Below are 24,729 nucleotides of genomic sequence, written 5' to 3'. Positions count from 1 at the left end.
ACTCTGAAGATGGGTAAATATCATTGAATATTTTAAAATGTACTTCTTAAGCTTTTGTTCTTAATTCGATAATAGCTCTTGGAAAAAGAAAAGATGCATTATTTCTTCTAGCTTGTATTGGAAATTTATCTTGGGTTAATATTGATCTTATTTTTTTTATTAGGTATTTCACCCTGAATAAAATCTTGTCCATTTTTTTTAAATAAGGCAGATGAAATGTGTCATTTATATTGGTAACCACATTACTAACCATCATTAAATGCCTTCGGGAAATATTTCAATGCCCTAGTGCAAGGGTGCTTAATCCTTTTCCTGGAGATCTACGTTCCTGTACAGTTTAGCTCCTACCCTGATCAAACCCACCTGAACCAATTAATTAGGACCTGAAATCCACTTGATAATTACAGACAGGTGTGTTTGATAAGGGTTGCAACTGAAATCTGCAGGAAGGTAGATCTCCAGGAACAGGATTGGCCACCCCTGCCTAGTGTATTGCTTACATTGCTTATTTCTCACAAAAATTTCTATGACTGAGAACCTCACCCTCTTTGTCTAATAGATGGACAACCGACCAAATACCTCTTTCCCATGAGTAAATATTCATTTTGGGGTGAACTTTTTCCTTTAAGGTAGTTCTGAAGACCAAAGGGGAATTCAGACCATCAATATGTACCTTTAAAGTATAAAGTTAGTGTACTCAATACGATACTAAAACAAAGACAACAATAACTACACATAAATCTATCAATACCGGTCTTAACATATTTATAGATCAAATACCCAGCTACAGATAAATAACCGCTGGTGGTAGTATTAGTGTTTGAGGCCTGAATTTGTCTCTGTCAGAGCGCTAGATGGCAGCGTTACATCCTCAAACCCACAGCTGAACCTCCTGCTGCCGATGGAGAAGAAGCGCCTGAATATCTTCATTCCTGCTCATGTCAGGCGGCCAGTCAACTTGACAACCAGAAGAAATACACCGAAGGACCAAGCAAACATCTCCTACAGTTATTTTATCGCTTTGCTGCGAAACAACCGCCACATCTCGCCGTATCATGCATCACATAGAAGTGTCAATCCCGTCTTTTCGGTCGGAGGGCAGTACCGTGGAGAAGGGATACACGGTGAGTTTAAGATCTGTTTTCAACACCCAGCAGGAGTAAACGCGTACGCGTTTATTGAAATTTACCATAACAAACATTACATTTCACCTTAGCGGATAATAATTAACGTCGAGGCGTAGACTTTTTATTGGCGGTGTCTCAAAACCTAGTGAGCTCACTACTTAGAGCGTGTTTGGGCGCGTTTAAACGGGGTTCTGTCATTCAGCCCCGCCTATGATGCACAAACACGATGTTTGGGGTTTTGAATTAAAACATTTGAAGTCCATTCATCCTGGTATCTGCAAGCTTAGTGAGGCAGACTGTGCGGTTGTGTTTACAATAAATCATGCATTTGTCCCCGCAGGTTTTTAAGATCGAGGTGCTCATGTGTGGCAGACAGCATACTGTTGAGAAACGATACAGTGAATTTCACGCGCTTCATAAAATGGTAAGCATGCGCGAAACTTCGAATAATACTATATATACTTCAGTACTTTATGTAATAAGGTGTAAGACATAATGTAATCGAGTAATTAGAATAAACTGTGAATGTTCGTTGTGTAAACTAATCGTTTGCTGTTGCAGTCTCAGAAGTTTGCCATGACTTCTGCACTCACAAAAATATACTTTATTCTTTAATATGCTTGTACAACACAACAATATAATGCTTTCAGCTTTTATTAATGGAGTCCATTTGAAGCAGTTAACACAAAGTGCTTTACATGTCATTCAAAATAATTTATACATAAATATTTGTCCACTAATCAATTGGAAAAAATATATATAAAAAATAAACTAAGAATAAAACTATATAATTTCTATACACGGTTAATGACAAATCCGGGGATGTTTTCATTAATATAATGTAGTAATATAACACGGGGAGTTTTTATTCAGGACATATTTTAAAGGAAATATTTGAAAAGGTGCCTCCTGGAGAGTTTTACAATATTCATCATTTATTAATTTGAAAGAACTTGAATGATTTATTGTTATCTGTATATTTTGTATAATGCATGTTTGTTAAGAAACAGTTATAAAATATAATATTCCAAATAAAGAGAGAAAAAAGTTTTGAATAACGAATGGTGAGTTTGATGGCGAGATGCTATACTAAATTGTTGAGGAAGCAGTGATGAGTAAGTCAAATCCTCTGGGTCATTCAGCTCATTCTGGAGATGTAAAGTTCAGATCAAGTTTAAGATTAAAATATACAAATATTAACATTAAAGGTGCTTTTAAAATAAATAAATAAATCAGTAATTGAGGTCTTTTAATCATGAGTGCGTTACATGCAGTGGTCAGCCGATATACTACTTAACACAACCATGACACAAAATAAATCACTGTTTATGATATTATGAATGACTACTTATGTATTGTTTTATGTAAAATTTAAAATAGCCAAGTGGCTACAAGAATTGTATAATGGTTGTCCGAGCTGTTCATCAACTGATGCCCTTTTGGTTACGAGACAATAAAAAAAATGTCTCTGAAAAAATGAGCAGTATTATTTCAAAAGGTATTAGTATAATGAAGTTTTAAAAAGCACTTTGTTTTTGCATTCATGCTCACAAGATTTTCTTTGTAGATATTATAAAAAGTCACTTTTTAATGCAAAGATTATGAAAAACGTATGGTAACAATAAGGATGTATTAGTTCCTTGTATTTACAAACATGAACAAACAATAAACAGTACTAACATGATTAGTTTTTGCTCTAAAGTAGATATGCATTTTGTATGTTTAATGATAGAACAACTAACTAGACTATCATCCCAGAAAACATCTGGAGTAAGTAAAATTGGACGCATGTGAAAAATAACGGGTCAAAAAACACCATACTGCAATTGAGCCAAAGTAGAAAAAGTCAGCCAAATTCGCAAAGAAAGTTCTTTATTTAGGGCTGTAAAACCACTGCTTGTATAAATACATTAATATATATAGAGTTGGTACATAAAATATTTAGATTCCCTTATTTTTTTTTCACTCTTTGGTGTATTGCAATTATTTGGTCAAATCATTTTTAATGGGGTTTTCCCCCCATTAATGTACACACATCACCCCATATTGACAGAAAAATTGTTCAGAATTGTTGACATTTTTGCAGATTTATTAAAAAAGAAAACCTGAAATATCAGATCCTAAATATTCAGACCCTTTGCTCAGTATTTAGTTGAAGCACCTTTTGATCTAATACAGCCGTGAGTCTTTTGGAAAAGACCCATCTAGTTTTTCACACCTAGATTTGGGGATCCTCTGCAATATTTTTTTGTTGATTTCAATTCATCTTTATTTTTGTTGGGCTCTTACAATGTAGATTGTGTCAGAGCAGCTAAACAGAAGTTCAAGTTAATTGCAACTGAAACCGTGTCAGTCCAGTTTTCAAAGTTTGAGTTCAGTTTAGTTCAATTCAGTGTGGTTTAATTTTCACTGCTCAAGTCCAAACAATGAAGAACAAATCCTTCAATGTATATTTAAGTCCGATAGAGGAATAATGTTATACAATATATGTAATGAAATCATTAAGTTCTCCAGGGCTAAAACTACAATCTAAATTCAGACCAGTATTTATTTTTGTTCCAATCAAAATTAAATGGAAAGCTGTTTCTTCTGAAAGACAGCAGAACAATCAACATAGTTTTATTAACAGTGTACGAAACAATACAAAAATGTTTTTTTTCTTTGGCTTCTTCTGTTTCCATTTTAAGATGTATTTAATCTAAATTAATGTAATAATAATGGATGTAATAATTGATTTTATTCACATTAGTGTTGATGATGACAAATTATATACTGAGAAAATGTTGGTTCATTGGTAATTCACAAAACCAGATGTGTTGACCCAGTGAGACTCCGGGTCATTCCAGTGAAGTGCTAATATATATTATTACTGTGCATATTTCACAGAGGAATTTTGGAATGTGAGCAACAGCATGTATTTGATGAAAAAAACAGCGTTTCTCAAGTAGTTCCTTGGGAAAAATCTGCAAACAAGTTTTCAGCATAATTTCTCTATCACCAGCTCACTTGTGTTAGTTTGTACTTTTTATTGAAAGTATGTGTTCAGAAATAATAATGTTGACTATTGCATGCTGCAGATACAGAACATCAAGACACATGATTGTTTATACTGTGAAAAGAGGATTTTTGGCTTTGATTGTCATATAAAGGGAACATTTAAGCAGTTTGTAGCTTTGGCAAAGTCTAGAAATTCCATTTGAAAGCACATTCTTGCCTTTTACGTAAACTCTTGGGACACCGTCTGGCCAGTTTATGACAATATTTTTTTCTTTTCCACTTTTATAGCTTAAAAAGATAATAAAACCTCCAGAAATCCCTTCAAAACATGTGAGGAACTGGGTTCCCAAGGTTCTTGAGCAGAGGAGACAGGGACTCGAACTCTACCTTCAGGTATTGATTTATATACAGAATGAATTAAATCACAGGCTTTTTAATGTGTTCTGGAATAAGCATTTGATTTGTGTGCCTAGACTATAATCATGGAAAATGAGGTTCTTCCAAAGATATTCCTGGATTTCCTCAATATCCGCCATTTCCCATCTCTGCCAAAAACTGAAAGTTGTGGGTAAGGCTTTATAGAGTGTAATTGTCTGAAGTATAGGCCTTAGAAAGCAGACTTATAAAAGGAAAAGATTGAAGTAATTGTTTTTCTTCCTGTTTAGATCATTTGAAACAGAATCGGATGAATCAAGGTATGTTTGCTCTTTATCTGCTCAGAAAAATGAACAAAAAAACAACAACTACAGAGTGTATTGACCTTATTCTCAAATGCGGAAGTGCGCCTGTTTTCGCGATTGTCTTAGAACTTCCGTTTCAGTCGCCTATGGGAGAAATGACAAGGAATAATAAACGGCAAAAAACGGTCAAACTACTTGCTCTACAAACAAATGTTTGCATGACTATACAGACCAAGTAGAATAATACAACAAGGAAATATCAGTTTGCAACATCAAACAACGAAACGAGCAGTTTTTAATGTCTAAAAATGAATGGAAGTGAATGAGACTGGAAGTCTCGTGCCAAAAAGATTCAAATGGCAGCGCCCGCTCATCTGCGGAGAATAAGGTCAATAAAGTGCTCTTATAAAAATGTTTTTGAGAAGTTATTGTGCTGGCTGGGAAGTGGCACCACCCACGTGATGAATTTCACAGTCTGTGTTTTTAACACTGTCATCAGAAACTGGACTAGTTTGTGACTCATTCTGTTATTTCGTTCTGACCTTTCCTCTCTGAATCCTACAGTAAACTGACACATCAACCAGCACTTCTCTACCAGAGGGATCCATATCTGCTTCCTGCCTCAAATGGTACACTTTTTGTTTTTCCTTTCTTCTCTTAAAAAATTAAAAAGATCTGAAGAAAAGTCATTTACACGTTCTTTTAGCTCACAATTCACTGTATTAACAAACCATTAACTAACATTACTGGCTAAATAAACTATTAGTTAGCTCTTTATTAATAGTTAGTATGGTAGAAGTTGGGTTTTGGGTAAGATTAGGCATGCAGAATAAGATCATAATAGCATTAATTGCATGCTATAGCATTAATAGCATGAATTGCGACCTAAACTAAAGTGTTATCGAAAAGTCTAGGCATTTATGTTTGCTTCACTGATATTTTGAAATGACAGATGAATAATAAAGATATTTTGGCAACAATTTACAATAAGGTTGTATTAGATAATGCATTTACTTATATAAAAAAATAATAAACAATACATTTATTACAGCATTTGTTCTTGTTAGTAAACTTAAAGTAATGAAAATACAGTTGTTCATTGTTAGTTTGTTAACTCATGTTATTAATGCATTAGTAAATGTTAAACTGTGATTAATAAATGCTATACAACTATTGTATATAGTTAGTTCATGTAAATAAATATATCTCATGAAATCTTACTGTAAATTGTGACTGATATTTTACTGAAGGGGTCATATTATCCAAGTAATATAATATACATGTAATACATTTGTCTCAGAGTGCATGTCTGTGACATTTCAGCTCAAAATACTTCACAGATAATTTATTATGGTGTTCTTTTTTTATATGACAGTTTTTATGTAGTTCCTTAAAGGTTCAGGACACCCTGGAGAACTTTTTTTTTATATTAACAGATTTGTGTGTGTTGAGCATCAGTTAAGACAATGTTAGCACCTGTCAGCTTTAATTGTGGGGAAAACTGGATAATTTTGAGCTTTTGTCAGCTAATTTCAGCTTCCGGGTTTAAAATGATTGGGATCAAAATCGGCGACGTAGCGCAGAACTGCAAGTGCAATGATGACGCGTCGGTTTCTCATTATTATTCATAGCGGAGTTTCCTTATCCTATGAGAAGAGCTGGCTGCTTAATTATTCATGAGACCTGCCAGAGTCAAGCCCAAGCTGTGAGACATGGACCCACGGCACACAGTATTTAGCCGTTCATAAAGGCTCATATGCGTTTGTTTCCATGATCCACGGGGTTTGTTGCATGTTTTCCCCCGCGATCTTGTCAGGGCCGATCATACAGCAAAGCTGTGTGTGTGCTGCTAGCATTTTTGTACGGAGAGCAGCACGAGAATTAGAGAATGGCGCACGCTGTCTTTTATCAGGAGTTTGTAAAAAGACAGCGTCCACCATTCTTTAATTCTCGTGCTGCTCTCCCGACAAAAATGCTTGCAGCACACAGACAGCTTTGCTGTATGATCGGCCCTGACAAGATCGAGGGAATAAAACATGCAACAAACCCCGTGGATCATGGAAACAAACACATACGAGCCTTTATGAACGGCTACTGCGTTCCGTTGGTCTGTGTCTCACAGCTTGTTTGAAACTGGCAGGTCTGCCTTCGGAATGCACGTGCTCTCATGAATAATTAAGCAGCCGGCTCTTCTCATAGGATAAGAAAACTCTGCTATGAATAATAATGAGAAATCGACGCGTCATCATTGCACTTGCAGTACTGCGCTACGTCGCCGATTTTGATCCCTCCCCAAAAAACTGTCATTTAAAGAAAGCTAATAAATTGTCTGTGAAGTATTTTGACAATATGACCCCTACAATAAAATATCAGTCATATTTTACAATAATGTTTTATGAGTTATTGTAATGTATACATCAATGACATTTCTCCAATAGATTAACTTAAATTATTGTTAATTTATGTAATGCCCAATGTCATGTTACTTAATGTTAATTTATAAATGCATTAAAATACAATGTAAATATAAATCAATAGTTAACATATTATAAAATATAAAGCTGTATCACACTTGTATGGAATTCACGTTTGAAATTAGTAAATGATTTGTGAATGAGACTTGAACACAGGAAGTATTGTTTAGAATCAGTCAGACGTGTCACTGTAAGTCTCAGATGACTCATTCACTCTCTGAATCACAGGTTATTACATCTGAACTGAACTGACCTGTAAACTTCAAGCAGTCAAATTACCATTCAGTTGCCACTATGTAGCATAGGCTTTAATTATAATAGTATTTCACCAAAATACATCATGCAAACACGTCTATTATTAACAAAGCCTATGTTTTTTTTCCTTCTTCTTAAAATACATTTAATGAATGTTTTACTTTTTTAAATTTACAGATACATTTTCCAATATGGTAATCGAAGGTGTGATACGTGGAATATTTTACCCAGATTTCCAGCCGAGGTAGATCTCAGCACTACAAACAACATCACGGATTAAAAAAGGGATTCAACACTAACTCTCACAGCACCAGTTTAACAGACTCACTCAATGCAGCCTTAAGAGTGTAGTTTGGTATCAACACTCCTTGAGATTTTGCTTTGTTAAATCCAAAATTAGTTGTGCGCATTCAAATCACTTATCAAATCAAGGTCTCATTTAATATAGCAGAAGTACCTCCGCATATGTTTGCACTTCTCTCCTGTGTCATATATTGAGGTCAGATGAATATCTGATCTCCTCTGACTGCATTTCTGCAGATTAGCTAAACTATAAGTGTTGGAAGAGCCTTGAACATTTTCATTATGTTATTGAATTATTGCATAAACGTTATTTTCTTTATTCGTTGTTGAGGTTTTCATTATCAACTACCAGCCTTTGCTTATAAACAGCAAAAGGGAAGTAATGGATGAACCGAACCAGTGTAAATCCGGTGTGCATGTCTTGTATCATGCTACTTCTTAAAACTGTGAAGATAAAACGTTAAAAGTAACTTTAAACATTACTTCAATCAAAATATAGTCTATTGATTCTCATGCCATTCCAACCCAATGAGACGTTTGATCATCTTAACATGTATGAAAATGTTTGAATGAATCTCCTGTCCTAACATTTAAATTCTGATTTTGACAGTCCAGAAAAAAAGCATGAAAATAATCTGTTTGACTCCAGTGGTGTAACTACAGCTTTTTGAATCAGTCTAAATACTTTGAGCATTCACTGAACAAATAACTTGACTTCCAATGTCTGATGCACATTTGATAGAGGATAATGACATTGTACACAGTGCAGCACTTCTGGGTCTAGTTGTATTATGAGTGTGTAAACACAACACTGAAGCATAGCAAGGTGTACAGCAGATTCATTTTGATTTGGGTCTTAATATAATATAATATAATATAATATAATATAATACAGGGCTCGAAATTGCGACCATTTTGGACACACATGCGCGGATTCGGGAGACATTCACGCAGAATGCATCTCTAAGCTCTTTGTCTGCACTTGAAACGCGAAACGCAGCGCTCGGGAATGGTTTAAAACAGTTGTCATGTCAACTTGCAGTAAACAAATCTAAGTCCCTAATGCTTGGCCCGCCTTCGCGCACTTCTTATTGGCCCACCACTGCTCTAGCACTGAACGCGAATGATTGGTTAATATCAGCTGTCAATCACTCAGCGCCTTCTGGCTTCGGATGACAGAGAGCTACTACCGCGAAAAACTGTAAAGCGCTGAATATGAGGATAACATAACACTTGACAGATTTTGTTTTAGAAACCATGGCATCTACAGTTTCAAATAATGACACATCTTACTAGTTATACCGTTAACACGTTAATTCAAGCAGTGCGTGCAGGGACGGTGAGCGCTCCGTGTATGCTTTGGTCACTCAGTTATGTTATAAAAATCTATTTTCTTGTGATGACGGGATTTTGTTGAGACATATTTTCCTCAAGCTTGCATATAACGTTATATATGATTTTTTTTTGCTTGTTAGTTTGATTAGTGTTGATTTCAAATACAACCAATATGTTTGTATAAAACTTGTAGTAACGGTGGGTGCGACTAAATTTTGGCTGATGCGCCTAAATTTTTAAAGTTAGGAGCACCGGTGCTACCAAGCAAAAAGGTTAATTTCGAGCCCTGTAATATAATATATGAATATCAATTAATTATATCAATATTAAAGAACATTGGGTTACTTTGTCTCAAAATCCAAATCTGTGCGATGCAAACTTTTATATGTAAACTCGAAATGTTGATTTAAATGTCATAATTATGTGATATAAAACAGTAATGAGATGTTAAAATAGAGAAAAACTCTTAATTGTGATAGTCAAATTCATTCATTCATTTTCTTTTCGGCTTAGTCCCATATGTTTTTATGCAGCAGATGCACTTCCAGCTGCAACCCATCACTGAAGAACACCCATACACTCTCATTCACACGCTACGGACCGTTTATCTTACCCAATTCACTTATAGCACATGTCTTTGGACTTGTGGGGGACACCGAAGCTCCCAGAGGAAACCCATGCGAACACGGGGAGAACATGCAAACTCCACACAGAAATGCCAACTGACCCAGCAACCTTCTTGCTGTAAGGCGACAGCACAACCTGCTGCGCCACCGCGTCACCCATTAAGTCAAATTGTGAGACATAAACATGCAGATCACAAGATATTGACTCAAACTTAAAAGGAAAAGTCAACTGTGAGATGTAAACTTGTAAAAAAAAAACTTAAACTAAATAATTTGATTGACAAGTCACATTTTAAATAGAAATTAGTGCTTGTAATAGTTGAGATTGTGAGACAAAATAGAACAAAAATGAAAACTTACATGTTTTATTTCATGGAAAAAAACTTGGTTTCATAATTTCACACAGAAATGTATCAGATATCTATGAGGGAGTGAAGATATTTAGTCAATGAATACTTATTTGTGGACTTTTAGCAAAGACAAAGCCTAATCATTGATTCATAAATTATATAAACCCACTGGAGTCCCATCCATTTCGATTTTCAATGTTTGGGAAACATTTGATTTTCAGGAGAGGGAAAGATTTTTTTTGTTTGCTTATTTAACCCATTTGTGCCCATTTTTTTCTACATGGTTTCATGCATGTAGCCTTGTTAATAGTGATCTATATTAACATGTTTTGCATTTATTTCCTACAGGTTTTAATTTTTTGTTTTTCCTAGAAAATCATATTTGAATATGCAGCAACTATAGTTGCCAGTGGGCAAATGTTGTAAGAACCCTTCAATGTAAAATTTGCATAGGAGGAGAACATTTGCTTATTTTAACTCAAAACAACAGCTTTCAACAGATTAATTCATATACCAAAACACATTTATAATGTTTAAAACTATAAAACAATTTGATATGAACCCCCAATGTATAATTACAGCAGTCAAAAAAAAAGTAAAAATAACATAAATCATGACTTAAAGAGTCCAAGTAAAGTAAATTCTGCTCTCCACAATGCGATGTCTAATAAAACGAGTATTTTTGGTAAATCTCTGACAGAAATTGTAAAACAAGTCAGTCATAAGTGAAGCTGCTGATGCTGTTTGTGGAGTTGTTGCAGCACTTTAAATCTGCTCCAGTGTTACTTTAACTCTCTTGTGGGACCAGTGGAGATTAATTTTTCTCTGAGGATTTTGCTGTGTATCAAATTATGGATCAAAAAAGTCTACAGTCTAAAAAGTAAAGAGATCAGTTAAAGGGTTAAGTTATTTTAGACTAGGTCTAAAATATTTAGATTATGAAAGAAAAAATAGCATTAAACAAGACAAATAACATTTATTTATTAACTTAACAGAATATTCCCTAATTTCCAAATGATATACGTACTTATAAGATATTTGCCCACCAGCAACTATAGTTGCCACATGAACTTGAAAGTATAGAAAAAAACGATAGATTTACTGAAAGATTTGTTTTGTTTGGATTAATATAGAGACCCTTGTGATTATGTTGATATATTTGTGAACAAAAAAAAAAAAAGTTTTTTAGTAATATTAAAGGTTTGGTTGTTTGCTGGCATGTCATTGAGAAAGTAAACATTGATACCATGAAGAATATGATAAAAGGAAAATGGCAACTATTAACTTTGGCAACTATAGTTGCCCATGGGCTTAAACAGGTTAATCTTCATTTATGTTTAGAAGATGAAAACTTTACAGGTTGCATGAGTAATGGAGGATATTATCTTCATTTTTTAATGGATTAAATCAAGTTTCCATTCTCCACTGATAGCCTGTAAATGATTTCAGTGCATCATCTTCTATAAAAATGCATTTTTTTCCGAACTAATTTTAGCCTAATATTTTTAGGACCTTCACTGTGTAGTAAGAGCACACGTAAACACTAGTTTTAAAACTGTTACACTGCTGCAATGCCGTTTAATATACGCAACACCTGTGTTTTAAATATCATACCCCAGTCTGTAATCTGAAACAAGACCTGTATGTACCATTTCAAGCAGCTCTAAAGTATTTAATTGTTTATCTTCATTTTGTGTGTGAATGATGTGCCATTACATTATACGTGTATTAATGTTGACACTTTGAATTGTCTCATGCACTTTAACGGGAATGAGAAGATCAGCCGTGACTGAATATCGTTTTGAAACTGAAAGCAATAAAACACAACATTTATTCATTTGGTAAATACTCTGCTTCTGCACTTTATTCATTTAAAAAAATTGACACTGAGACAAAGAAAAAACAACAACAACAACTTTCCTGCATTTCCAATCTCACAATCACAGTGTGCATACTGTACTGTATAAAAGCCGTGAGAAGGTTGAGTTGATGTTGCATTTAATAACAGCATGTAGCATAATGAAACTTATGCATTAAAGACAATTTGGTACCTGCCCATGTTTGGCACATTTTAAAGCCAATATTTTGTCCAATTAAAAGTTGTTTGTGGGGAAAAAGTGCATTTGATTTACTCAATGCATAAATCCTGTGACGGGACAATACAGAGGCAGGATCCCTTAAGCACAATTGGGTGAATTGTAAAATAAAAGCTCTTTTTTTTTTTTGTTTGAAGAAAAAAAGTATGGTTCAAATGAAAGTATTTTTTTATCTAATGCTTGAAAAGAGCAAATGATTAGTGTTTAAAGATTAGTGTTTTTCTGCTCTCAAATATTACATTATTTCAGTAACCGAAGCGAAAAAGGTAAACTACTACAGACACAAAATGAAAATATGAAAAGGTAATTGACAGAATTTAGCTTTTAATTCACACTTTTACAATCCAGAGATTATATCTCACTTATAAGAACTCAATTTAGGGGGAAAAACTAAGTTCTTTGATTTAAATTCAAAGAAGAAGAAAAGTTGAAAATATTCGATTTAAACCGTATTAAAAACAAAAAGTTAAAGGGATTGTTAGAGTCAAAAATCTAAATTCTCTCTTTATTTACACTCCCTTTACTTGTTTCAAACCGGTTTGAGATTTTTTTTCCATTGAACACAAAGTTACTTTGGAAAAAAGCTGAAAACCTGTAACCATTGACTTCCTTGACATTTTTTTTTTCCTATTATGAATGTCAATGTTACAGGTTTTCAACTTTCTTCACAATGTCTCGTTTTTTTGTGTTCAACAGAAGAAAGTCATTAAGGTTTATAACCACTTGAGGGTGAGCAAATAGTGAGTTTTCTATTTGGGTGAACTATCCCTTTAAACTTTGACTAAGATTAAATCATAATTACCTTTTTATATTGTTATTTCATGGCAGAAACAAAATTCCATAGTTACTAAGTTTCATCCAAAATTACTACATTTAAAATATAAATTCTCTCATAATCTACTGGCCGTCATGTTGTATGACATCAATCAGATGCCTAAGGAGAGTTTTAAAAATATGTTCCTGCTGCTCTTTTGGAAGTAAAATAAAGACAGACACAGTCAAGCTTGAAAAAAAAAAAACACTTCAGGATTTTTTTTTCCCCATGTTGTGCACTATAGCAGTGTTTCTCAACCACCAAAGGAAGACATCCAAAAACATGCAGTGCTGGTGGTCCTCCAGGAATGTGGTTGAGAAACACTGCACTATAGTATATTCCATGCCTTTTGGAGCCACTTGACAGGAACATGATAAGAACAGGACAAAATTTAAGATTTCTTTAAAAATCTTTGAACAACATGGGTGTAAATGATGTTAGATTTATATTTTTGGTCTTTTTTTTTGTTTGTTAGCTTAAGAAAAGGGAATTATTTGTAAACAACAAACTGATTTTTTCTCAAAATCATGGAATGCTCCAAAAATACTGACCTACTTAAGCATTTGTTGGTTTGCTGCAGGACCACCAGCAGCTCAGTAACAATGTGTTTTATCACAGCTCTCCGTGCCCCCCCTCGTCTTTCAGATGCTCATCCTGACTCATCTCAGTCTCTGGCTCCTTCAGGTTGGCGTAGGCCACTTCTTTGGTCAGTTGCTCAATCGGTGGCAAACCAACTGCCAAATTCCGCAAAGCAATGGCTGTCATCAAAAACCTGATGGACCAAAATAACACCATTTTTAATTTATTTAAAGGATTACCCCATTAGATCTCATTCTCAAGGGGTCATAAACATACCCTCGTCTAATGGAGTAGTATTTCTTTGAGGCAAATCTCTGGAAGCGTTCAAGCATAGAAGCTTCTCGTCTCTTCCTGACCTCCTGCATACGTTTTTGTCTTTTCAAGAAGATCCGCACTACTGGGTCGATCACAGTGTTTTCTGAGTCCTGGTCGTCGAGTCCAGTGATGAGTGGCTGCAGCTCAGGAGGCAAAGGCTCTGTTTCTGTAAACACCAACAGATATTTTTTAGCCCCATTAATATACCTTAGATTTAAAAAAACATACAAATAAACCGGAGGAAAATGGTACGTAGTATCTGCGGCAAAAGAAGCTACCAGTAGTCGCCATTTAGTTTACACGTCATTGCACTGACCGGGGCATACCACACAAGGGCAAAGAGGCTAAGCAAGAGCTGAGCTACAGACGATTGGCCATTTTAACAGTGGGGTCAATAGAAATCTGCTCTGTTATGGAGCCAGGCCTTATGGAATTTCGATGAATACCAGTTTCAGTAACTTCCGTATTTGCTTCACGAGGAAGAGTGGGAGGATGCCGCTTGATTTCAACTAGATTTCAATAATTTGAAAAAAATTCTTAATAGATAAAGTGATTTTTTAAATCACTTTATCGAGAGGTGACTGACCTGTTCCATTGCGCACTTTCTCCTGAAGTTCAGAAAGCTTGGTGAAGTTCTTTTGAAGCTCCGCCTCAGTGGTGTTCACATAGATGTACATGTAACACGATGGTCCTTGAGACACCGTGTACACTTTATGGTATTCACCAGCTGGAATCTAAACACACACAAGCAAAATTCAGCACATCAGTTTAATACAGTGGTGACCAAAAGGAGAAAACAATGCATAAATGCAAATAGTTTTTTTACAATAATAAATGTAATCTTCATTGCTATATCATGCTTGAGGAACAATGTTTTTTTTTTTTTGAAGTAGCCAATGTACTGCAACAAAAACTGTGCTGCAAACATTGCTTTCTAAAGCAGTGTTTTCCTCACTTTTGTTTAAAAAAAAAAACTGTCCATGTGAAAACGCAAAAAAAGCACTGCAATGCATGTTTAGGGCACAATTAACCAACAGGCAGTTAGGTATACCAATTAGGTATTTTGCAAGTAAATTACAAGTCAATGTCAATGCAAACGTTAGAACAGAGACTGATTACTGTCCCACTGTGCGAAAGGTGTAGAAGCAGTGTTTGCCACGAACGTACGGAATTTGCCTCATTCACATTTTCTGCGTTTGTTGTTAAAACCATCTGTGTTTGCCAATCAGTAGGGAGCAAAAGAATGCACATGTTGATGTCATCAGGTGAAAAGTCACCACCACACTGTACCCAGAGTTTCGGAAAATATTCACCCTGGCCAAAGTTTTCAGAAAGTTTCGGTTTTAGTCACCCAATATTTTGTTTTCTAATGGACAAACAGCGATACAAAGAAAAAAATGTGGCTTGGTAAATACCCATGTTCACATGGACAGGGCCTAAATGAATTGTCTAAAAGTTACAATTAAGTAAGTGTACAGAACCTTGCTCTTCATGACTATTTTTTTCCTTAGCTTTAACTTTGTGGCCAAGAATTTTTCAGAGATTTTCAGTCATGTTCAGATCAGGACTCTGGTTTGGCCATTTCGTTATTTTAACCATTTTCAGTTTCAAGGAGTTTCAAGTTTCATTGTCCTGCAGGAAAAATTCTGTCCATTTGGGCAATGACTGCAGGGATGGAACCGCACATGAAAGACGTCTTCTATCTTTCACGGACACATGCTTAACTTGTTTAGTGCTAAACTAATGATCAATTACAGTTGCAGTTATTAAATTATTAAACAAAGATTATCCACATTATCATGTCCTCTTTTGTCTTTCATCAACAACCAGCTTTTTTTAGGAGGACCTGAATGAGTCAGTAACACTGTAAAGATACAATATATTCTTGAAGTCACATTCTAGAAATCCTTTAGATGAGCCTGCTTGACTTGCTAAAAGGCTGGATGGGTCAGTTTAGAATGGCTCTAGGAGGCCTCCAGTAGAGTTTGTCTGATAATTTAGGAAATTACCATCAGGTACCAGATTAACTCAAATTTAGATTTGTGCTCTTTTTAATTATATAATTTAGTTTATTTATACTGTGCTTCAGGGTACATGTAACTCATAAAATATGCTTACAAAAACTGCTCCTTTACTCCTTTTACGATAACGTTAAACAGGGCACAATAGTAACCTTGAAATTTAGGAAATTGTGGGGATGTTCTTGAAGTTTTAACTCCACTTTGCTTCTAAGGGTAAGAATGTAAATATCTGGGTACCCCCAGGATCCTACAAATGAAATTCAAGGCTTTTTAAGGCCTTTTTAATACCATTTCAAATGAAATTCAATGCCAATTTCATTTCCATTCCGACAGAAGTATGAAGAGAAAATGTCGAATCTGTATTAATTTTGAACCATAGAAAATAATTATGTACAAGTGGGCTACTTGCAATAAATAAAACATTTTATTTAAATTATTAGTTATATTTAATACATATGCAACAGTGTAACACACATTTGATTTGTAATAAACAAATGAATTTGAACTTGGTATTGAACACTATAGCCTTGTTTTTTAAATAATGTCTGTCATAAATAAATAATTTATTTTGAAGCAATATTCTGATCAGCTTATACATACTTAAATCTACATAATTGTGATTTTTACACTAGGACTTTATTTACTTTTATAAGGACAATGTTTAAACCTTACTATATATGCGTTCTCTTTCCTGTCAAATTCTTACATTTGATCAAATTCAGTTTTAATAATAAGGTCCGTTATCAATCAAATAAAAAGGAAATTATGAGATGGATGTTTGTACAAATAATATAAAAGAATCAATGATGGCAATAAACCAATAGCAGCAAGTGACTGTCCTAAAAAATTAATCATTGAGTCATTCATTAAAACAACTCTTCAAAATGCAGAGTCATTTAATAACAAAACACAGCACTTTAGTGTTGCTTTTGTTTCATCTGTGAAATTAAACAAAATGATATTGAGTCTACATTGTAGGTGACAGGGCCGTGCAAAGGGGGGTGGCCCGAAGGCTAGAGCCACTGACCCTCTGCCCTCATTGGCTGAGGTGTCCCTCTCAGCCTGTACCCCTCCCTCCCCCTCTAACGTGTCCGTTCCCCTGCCCCTGGCTCATAGATCTATACACTAGATATCGCATAGGGACCCTAAGCATACGTCAATAGGTATTGGTACAGTGCTCCCAGGACAAATGTCATTCATCCGCACTAGTCAAGACAGTGTTATTACGTGAAGATGCGGGAATTTAGCGCCGTTTACGGGTGTAGTAACGAGCAAACAAAGAAAACAAAGCACAAAGGCAGAACATTTCATAGGTAATATTAAGTTTTTTTCTGTTTTTGTATGTTTGAACTTTTGTGCTAATCAGGTAACATTATTGATGATAACAGTCACTTACTGCATTCACCATACAGCAAAGCAGCTCCAACTAGCACTAAACACTCGGCTTATGCTAGTTTTGTTGAATAAAATCAGCAAACAATGCAAAAGAAATATGACAACGAGATTCTGCGCTGTCAGAAACTTGTATTATTGTCGGCTAACGTTAGTGAAAGAGTCATTCGGGGGATTCATTTCCAAACGAATCGCTCCCTCCGTCAGTATGAGAAGTGAAAGCAGGAGAGGAGCTGTGTTTCAGGACATGATTAGATCAAATTTAACAGGGAGGGTGAATAGGGAGGAATGCCCGTGCAGTCACTGATCCATCAATGTAGAAAAGTGATGTAAAATTATAATTTTTGTAATTAGAAAAAAAAATTACATACTAACATCTAGGAAAACTCCCGATCATAGATATATGTGTATATCTCTGGCTTTGGATGGCCACAGTCCTCCACTGTACCTTGGTCCCACATTCATTTCAAAGGAGCGCTACCCTGTAGCAAGATGGCGGCGCTATTGACGCATTCCGTCCAATAGACAACAATAGGCCAGGCGACATCTAGTGTATATATCTATGCCCCTGGCTGTTCAGTTACCGCTCTGCTAAAAATCTACTAATTCCGTTAATCCGCTCCATGTTTTACCGCCCACTCTGTAGTCCACAGCGTCACTCACACAATCTGTGTGCCCACTCTCTGGAAGTAGAGACATCGGTTCTTAACGATCGTTGCATTACAAGGTAGATAGTCCCATTACAATCCACATTGCAGTCAGTGGTCTTCTAAAAGTAATGACAACTTGTGCTAAATATCCATGTTCTTAGAAATTGAATATCTAATCAAAATCAAATCTAATATGAATAACAACTTTGTTGTTGGCACACTTTGTGACAAAAAAAAAGTGTCTTTACAAAAAAGAAGACAGAGAGAAAGATTGAAAGGAGGCTGCTAAAGATAGTTCAACACTGAAAACGTGGATTTAAAGCTCCAGCAAGCCAGCATGGAAATCATCATTTTTGTTTTGTTTTTAAAGGTACAGGTAAATATAAAAATGTAAAAAAGTAAATAGTTCTGAAATTATTACAGAGTGTACTGTTTTCTCTTTTAATTGTATTTTTATAACAATTGAAAAATTTGTATTATCAAGAACCCATCCAAGGGCGACGCAGTGGTGCAGTAGGTAGTGCTGTCGCCTTATAGCAAGAAGGTCCCTGGTTTGAGCCTCGGCTGGGTCAGTTGACATTTCTGTGTAGAGTTTGCATGTTCTCCCTGCGTTTGCGTGGGTTTCATCCGGGTGCTCCGGTTTCCCCCACAGTCCAACGACATGTGGTATAGGTGAATAGGCTAAATTGTCCGTAGTGTATGAGTGTGTATGGAAGTTTCCCAGAGACGGGTTGCAGCTGGAAGGGCATCCACTGCGTAAAAACATATGCTGGATAAGGTGACGGTTCATTCCGCTGTGGTGACCCCAGAAAAGAAAATGAATGAATGAATGAAGAACTCACCCACTTAGTGCACCTTTTTTTGGTTTGGGCCACTGCCCCTCAAAATGTCTATGCACAGCCCTGTTAAGTGACTACATGTTAACTAGGCTACTTGTTTATTACACTATACATTCAATGTAACATTTGCAATCGTGATATTAAAGAACAGCTCACTTGGTCATGTTATGTTACTTAAATATATCATATAATATTCATAATTGTAAAAAAAAAAAAATCTATATTTTTAAAATTCTGAATAAAAATTTACTTTAAAATGTTTGAGCAGGTCCACCGCTGTTACATGACTGCGAGCCTGGAAGTGACTGGATGTGGTTGTCCACCCAGTAGCGAATAAGAAGGTGCAACTGCTTATTTTTCATTATCTTATTGAGACCCTCTTCAAACACGACCACAAACCCGTTGGCCTTATTGACCAGGTCAGTCAGTTCTTCAGTTATAAAAAGAAGCCAATCTGAATTTAGTAATATATGCACTTTTGTTGCTTCCACGCGAGAATGCAGCTGCAACCTAGGAGTCAGGAAAGATCGTTTTGCAAACCTCTGTAATGTTCTCATTCGATGTGTAAGAGTGGTGCTCAGAGATTGTTTTAAGGACCCATTTCAAGAGTTCACACTTAGCTGATGATCTATCAAAGCTTGTTTGGCATGCTGTCCCGGGAGAGAGCCCCGAGCTCAAGGGATCCTCGAGCCCGGGGCTCCCCCCCGTTCGCAGAGCTAGAGGGGAGCCTGAGCTCCGTGGATCTCAGAACTCCCCAACTGCGATAGCTAAGGGAACACCTGAGAAGGGGACTAAAGCGTGCTTGGTTCTTAAGCATGATGTATATCTTTAGACGGTGGGAAGAAACCGGAGAGCCCAAGGAAAACCCACGCGAACAAGGGGAGAACATACAAACTCCTCACAGAAACGTCCACCGGCTAGGCGAAACTAGGCCGGTGGTGTTCTTGCTGTGAGGCTCTCAGTGCTAACCACTGGGCCACCGTGCCGCCCGATCAAGGTCAAGGAGGAGAATAGGGGAGGAAGGGGGGGTTTCTTCCAAACGAAGATAATGTGGACTGAAAACTGTGGTTCTTTATAGTAGCTTAGGGCTCATATGATTGGAAGATAATGATTAGCTAATACGAGACCGGCCGTGATAAATCATAAGCACATGATCCTCTCGAAATTAGTTTATAAACAAACTTCACTTGTTTTAAGGACCCATTTCAAGAGTTCACACTTAACTTAGCTGATGATCTATCAAAGCTTGTTTGGCATGCTGTCCCGGGAGAGAGCCCCGAGCTCAAGGGATCCTCGAGCCCCCCGTTCGCAGAGCTAGAGGGGAGCCTGAGCTCGGTGGATCTCAGAACTCCCCGACTGCGATAGCTAAGGGAACACCTGAGAAGGGGGCTAAAGCGTGCTTGGTTCTTAAGCATGATGTATATCTTTAGACGGTGAACACGGGGAGAACATACAAACTCCTCACAGAAACGTCCACCGGCTAGGCGAAACTAGGCCGTGATAAATCATAAGCACGTGATCCTCTCGAAATTAGTTTATAAACAAACTTCACTTGTCCTCTCGCAGAGTTGGTGTCGAGACACAGAAAGATAGGATGTTTCCTGGCTGTGGTGGCAATGCTTCTAATGTAGAAATTTCTTCATTACTGATAGCCAAAGCTGTTTTAGTAACCGAAGAAGTTTCCGGTGCACAGAACTGCACAATAGGTGGTTGGCACTGGCGACCTGTACTACATGTGGTGTGTTTGGTACCCTTCAGATGGCAATCCAGGGCCGTAACACCCATCAATGCAAGCTTAAAAGATTTCAGGCACCAACAGCAGTAGGCCCCGCTGGCACAAGCTTGACCCAAACGTGAGTCAGATTCCTTGGCCACTGTGACACTTTCCCATTTTAACTGACAAACTAGGCTTATGACTATCTTGTTCTGTACCTCACTTGCCTAGTAACCATAGTAACGGGTGTGCACGCTTTCGCACTTTCCGCTATGACGTGGAACGAGGGGTGCACTCAAGGTTACGCTTCATGAATTTTTAATTAGCCTACATTAGTAACAGTTAATGTTGTTATGGGATGAACTCAATCCTAGGAAAGGCAAAAATAAATAAATAAAATAAGACCTTTGAAATGAAATACTAAACTTTGTATACCAAATTCAAGGCTATTAAGGCCTTAATTTGAGATGATCAAATTTGAGACTTTTTCAATGCTTTTAAGACCCTGCGGGTATTCTGAAATATAAAAAAAGCATAGAATTGGTATCATAATTTAGGATCAGAGATTTGTACCTGCATCTTTTCTCCAGGTTGTAAACTGTAGTTCTTTTTCTCATCCACTATTTCAACATTCACTTCACCGGCCAGGACCTGAACGCTCGTGTTCCCAAGATCTTCACTCACAAAGTTTTCCAGAAACAGACCTGTAGACGTCACAACACCAGTAATAAGTGGGTATCTGTGTGGTCAGCTTATTCCAGAAAAACGAAAGCAGAAAGACTCAAACCTGGAAAGTCAGCGATGAACACCACCTCAGTCTGGTTGTCTAAAGACCCTTCAATCTCCTCAAATTTAGTTCTCCATGGCGAAAGATCAACTAGCAGTGGCATAAGCCATGGATTAGGTCTGAATGGTGACCAATCAGCCTTAACAATGTCAACATGTGGGTCAAATATCCTACAGGACAGGATGAGAGCAATGTTGGAGACATTTCTTTTTTTTACATTTGATGTCAGAAGATTGGGTTGCCATTTGCATGAATCAGAGTAAATTTAACACGTAATACACTTTAATAACCTCTGCTGGAAGCGGTCATTGATGGACACCCAAATGTCAAAGTAGATCTCTGGATCTGAGATGTTGAAGCGTGGCAGATTTTCACTGAGGCAGGTAGCGTACTGCTTCAACATGTCTCCGTGATCTTTCCATCTCCGGCTCTGAGTGAAAACCTGCAGCATATTGAAATTGCATAAGAACATAAGCATATAAAAGCACGAAAATCTAGGAGTTTAATTGGTTTAAATGTTAAAATAAGGAATATTGTGGATTAATAACAAGTTTAGCTCAATAGAAATCTCTTTAGAAAGTAGAGGTGTGAACCTATACTAGTCTCACAGTTCAGTTACGATTAATATACCATCGATTCGGTTTAATTCGCTATCTCTGTGCATCACGGTGCATTGACGATACTTTCCATACACAGTGTTATATTTGGGAGGGGGGGCTGTTTGTATAAACACACACAGCATCATGCTGTCTCTCATTCACACACATACACAAACATAGACAGCACCAAACAAACATACACACACGCGCACGAACGCATGCACACATGTACGCACGTGCGCTTGCTTGATCGCTCGGAAGTGATATTGTGAGACCGCCCACTCCTGTTCAAATTACACCAGAGTTACTGACCGCTCATGTGCTTTTTTTTGGAAATGTATTCCCGCGCCGCATGAAATCTAATTAGGTCCCGCGACAATGCATAGGTACAGGCGGGAATGTAGACCTATATCCAGAAGTATCGATGTAACACAATGAGAGAAAGAGAGAGAGAGAAAAAGAAAGAAATGTAGTTCACTTTCATTCCCTCAATCGCAGAGAAATAGGGGCTTCTGCTGTAAGTGAGAACCCACACACGCAGTGAAATTGTGCACAGTTTCTGTGTTTTATAGTAATTGGCGCCTGGAGTGTTGTAAATACTCACGTTCGCCTCCCTCGCAACAGAGCGCATATGAGATAAATGACGTCAGTACATAATAACTGGTTATGATTATTACTGAACCGATAGCGAAATGTCCGCGTCTACATTGTGGTGCACCGAAGCAAAAATTTATTTTGACACCCCTAATAGAAAGTCGTGGATTATATGTTCACTAACTAAAGTAATTTTTTCTCTCTAATATTCCACTGCATGTTAATGAAAAAACTGATTTACAAGTCAAAACCATCATTAAAGAGATAGTTCACCCAAAAATGAACATTCTGTCAATATTTACTCATCCTTTACTTGTCCAAACCCAGGTTCCTTTTTTCTGTTGAACCCAAAAGAATATATATGGAAGAATACTGAAAACCAATAGCCATTGGTTTCCAAAGTATTTTGTCCTACTATGGATGTCAATGGCTACTGGTTTTCAACATTCTTCACAATATCATGTTTTGTGTTTAACAGAAAAATCAATTCATAAAGTTTAGAACTGTTTGAGTGTAAATAAATGGGAAATTTTTCTCATTTGTCATTTTTGGTGAGAACGGTCTCCATTAACATAACTAAAGCATATTCAACCTGGAACCTTCCTATTTAAAAGTGATTCTTGTTTATCAAGTAACTCACTCCTGGGTTCAAATATCCGACCTCCCCTGTTACTCCATCTCTGTAGGTGATCTTGACATGCTGATGAGAGCGGGAGTGAACCATCATGTCCCACGAGTAGCCATACAATCCATTTGTCCAGTTGTTATAACCCTGTAGAGGCAACAACAGAAACATTTTTTTAATATTATTATAATTGTTTTAATTCACAGAAAAAAAAGATAAATTAAGATAAATTATTAATATCAAATGATAATTAAAAAGGTAGTCATTTTTATTTAATTTAATCTAACATATTTTATTAATGTTAAATATTTTAAAGTACTTAATATATGTTAATAATATTAGTATCTAAGTAAACTTAATTTAAAATACATTATTACTAATTAAATAAAAAATACTATTTAAAGTTATTTAGTAAGTTTTTAATAAAGTTAATTTATATTAAGTTATTTTTCCATTTAATAATAGTTTATTTTATAAATTATAAATAATTTATTTATATTTAAAGAATTTATTTATTTGTGAATATTATTATTAATAGTATTTAACTTGTTGATATTTTAAATAAATTGAATAATTAAAGTTAAATAATCGAAATTCACATATTTAAAATTAAAGTTACTAATATATTATTATTAATAAAGTAGTATTTAGATTATTAACAACATTAGTATGCAATAAGTTAATTAAAAAAAAATACATACATACATATATATATATATATATATATATATATATATATATATATATATATATATATATATATATATATATATATATATATATATATACACAGTTGAAGTCAGAATTATTAGCCCCCCTAAATTATTAGAACCCCAGTTTATTTTTCCCCCTATTTCTGTTCAACAGAGAGTAGATTTCTTCAACACATTTCTAAACATAATAGTTTTAAAACTCATCTCTAATAACTGATTTGTTTTATCTTTGCCATGATGACAGTAAATAATATTTTACTAGATATTTTTGAAGACTCTTTTATACAGTTTAAAGTGACTTTTAAAGGCTTAACTAGGTTAATTAGGTTAACTAGGCAGGTTAGGGTTATTAGGCAAGTTATTGTATAACGATGGTTTGTTCTGTAGACTATCAAAAAAAAAGTTAGCTTAAAGGGGCTAATAATTTTGTCCTTAAAATGGTGTTTAAAAAAATAATAACTGCTTTTATTTTAGCCGAAATAAAACAAATAAGAGTTTCTCCAGGAGAAAAAACATTATCAGACATACTGTGAAAATGTCCTTGCTCTGTTAAATATAATATGGGAAATATTTAAAAAAGCAACAAAAATTCAAAGGGGGGCTAATAATTCTGACTTCAACTGTATATATATATATATATAGTTGAATTCAGAATTATTGCTCCCCCTGAACTATTTGCCTCCGTTTATTTTTCCTCCAATTTCTGTTTAATGGAGAGATTTTTTCAACACATTCTAAACATAAAAGTTTTAATAAATTATCTCTAATAACTAATTTATGTTATCTCTGCCATAATAACAGTAAATAATCTTTGAATAGATATTTTTTAAGACACTTCTATACG

The 24,729-nt window shown here is 35.7% G+C and overlaps 2 protein-coding genes across 2 annotated transcripts in view; one reads left to right on the top strand and one right to left on the bottom strand.

Moving 5' to 3' along the window:
* The first annotated feature begins 890 nt into the window (after positions 1-890).
* On the top strand, positions 891-8,153 carry snx24 (sorting nexin 24). Its single transcript, NM_001033731.1, is given in 7 exon segments — positions 891-1,124; positions 1,468-1,551; positions 4,413-4,517; positions 4,598-4,692; positions 4,790-4,819; positions 5,369-5,433; positions 7,711-8,153. Coding segments are annotated over 7 exon segments (519 nt in total). The 5' UTR covers positions 891-1,055; the 3' UTR covers positions 7,782-8,153.
* Positions 8,154-11,976: 3,823 nt separating this feature from the next.
* ggcx (gamma-glutamyl carboxylase) overlaps positions 11,977-24,729 on the bottom strand; it is a 23,095-nt gene continuing 10,342 nt past the window's right edge. Inside the window, exons 9-15 of the mRNA XM_003199291.7 lie at positions 23,188-23,319; positions 21,645-21,796; positions 21,355-21,524; positions 21,141-21,271; positions 14,538-14,685; positions 13,913-14,117; positions 11,977-13,829 (exon numbers count right to left, since the gene is read on the bottom strand). Of these exons, the coding sequence (XP_003199339.4) occupies positions 13,670-13,829; positions 13,913-14,117; positions 14,538-14,685; positions 21,141-21,271; positions 21,355-21,524; positions 21,645-21,796; positions 23,188-23,319 (1,098 nt within the window). The 3' untranslated portion in view covers positions 11,977-13,669. The remainder of the gene's footprint in view (positions 13,830-13,912; positions 14,118-14,537; positions 14,686-21,140; positions 21,272-21,354; positions 21,525-21,644; positions 21,797-23,187; positions 23,320-24,729) is intronic.

Source organism: Danio rerio, chromosome 10, assembly GCF_049306965.1.
Source record: "Danio rerio strain Tuebingen ecotype United States chromosome 10, GRCz12tu, whole genome shotgun sequence".
In the NCBI taxonomy this organism is placed as follows: domain Eukaryota; kingdom Metazoa; phylum Chordata; class Actinopteri; order Cypriniformes; family Danionidae; genus Danio; species Danio rerio.
Note: the sequence above shows the minus strand (reverse complement) of the source record. Positions and strands in the feature narration are given on the sequence as shown.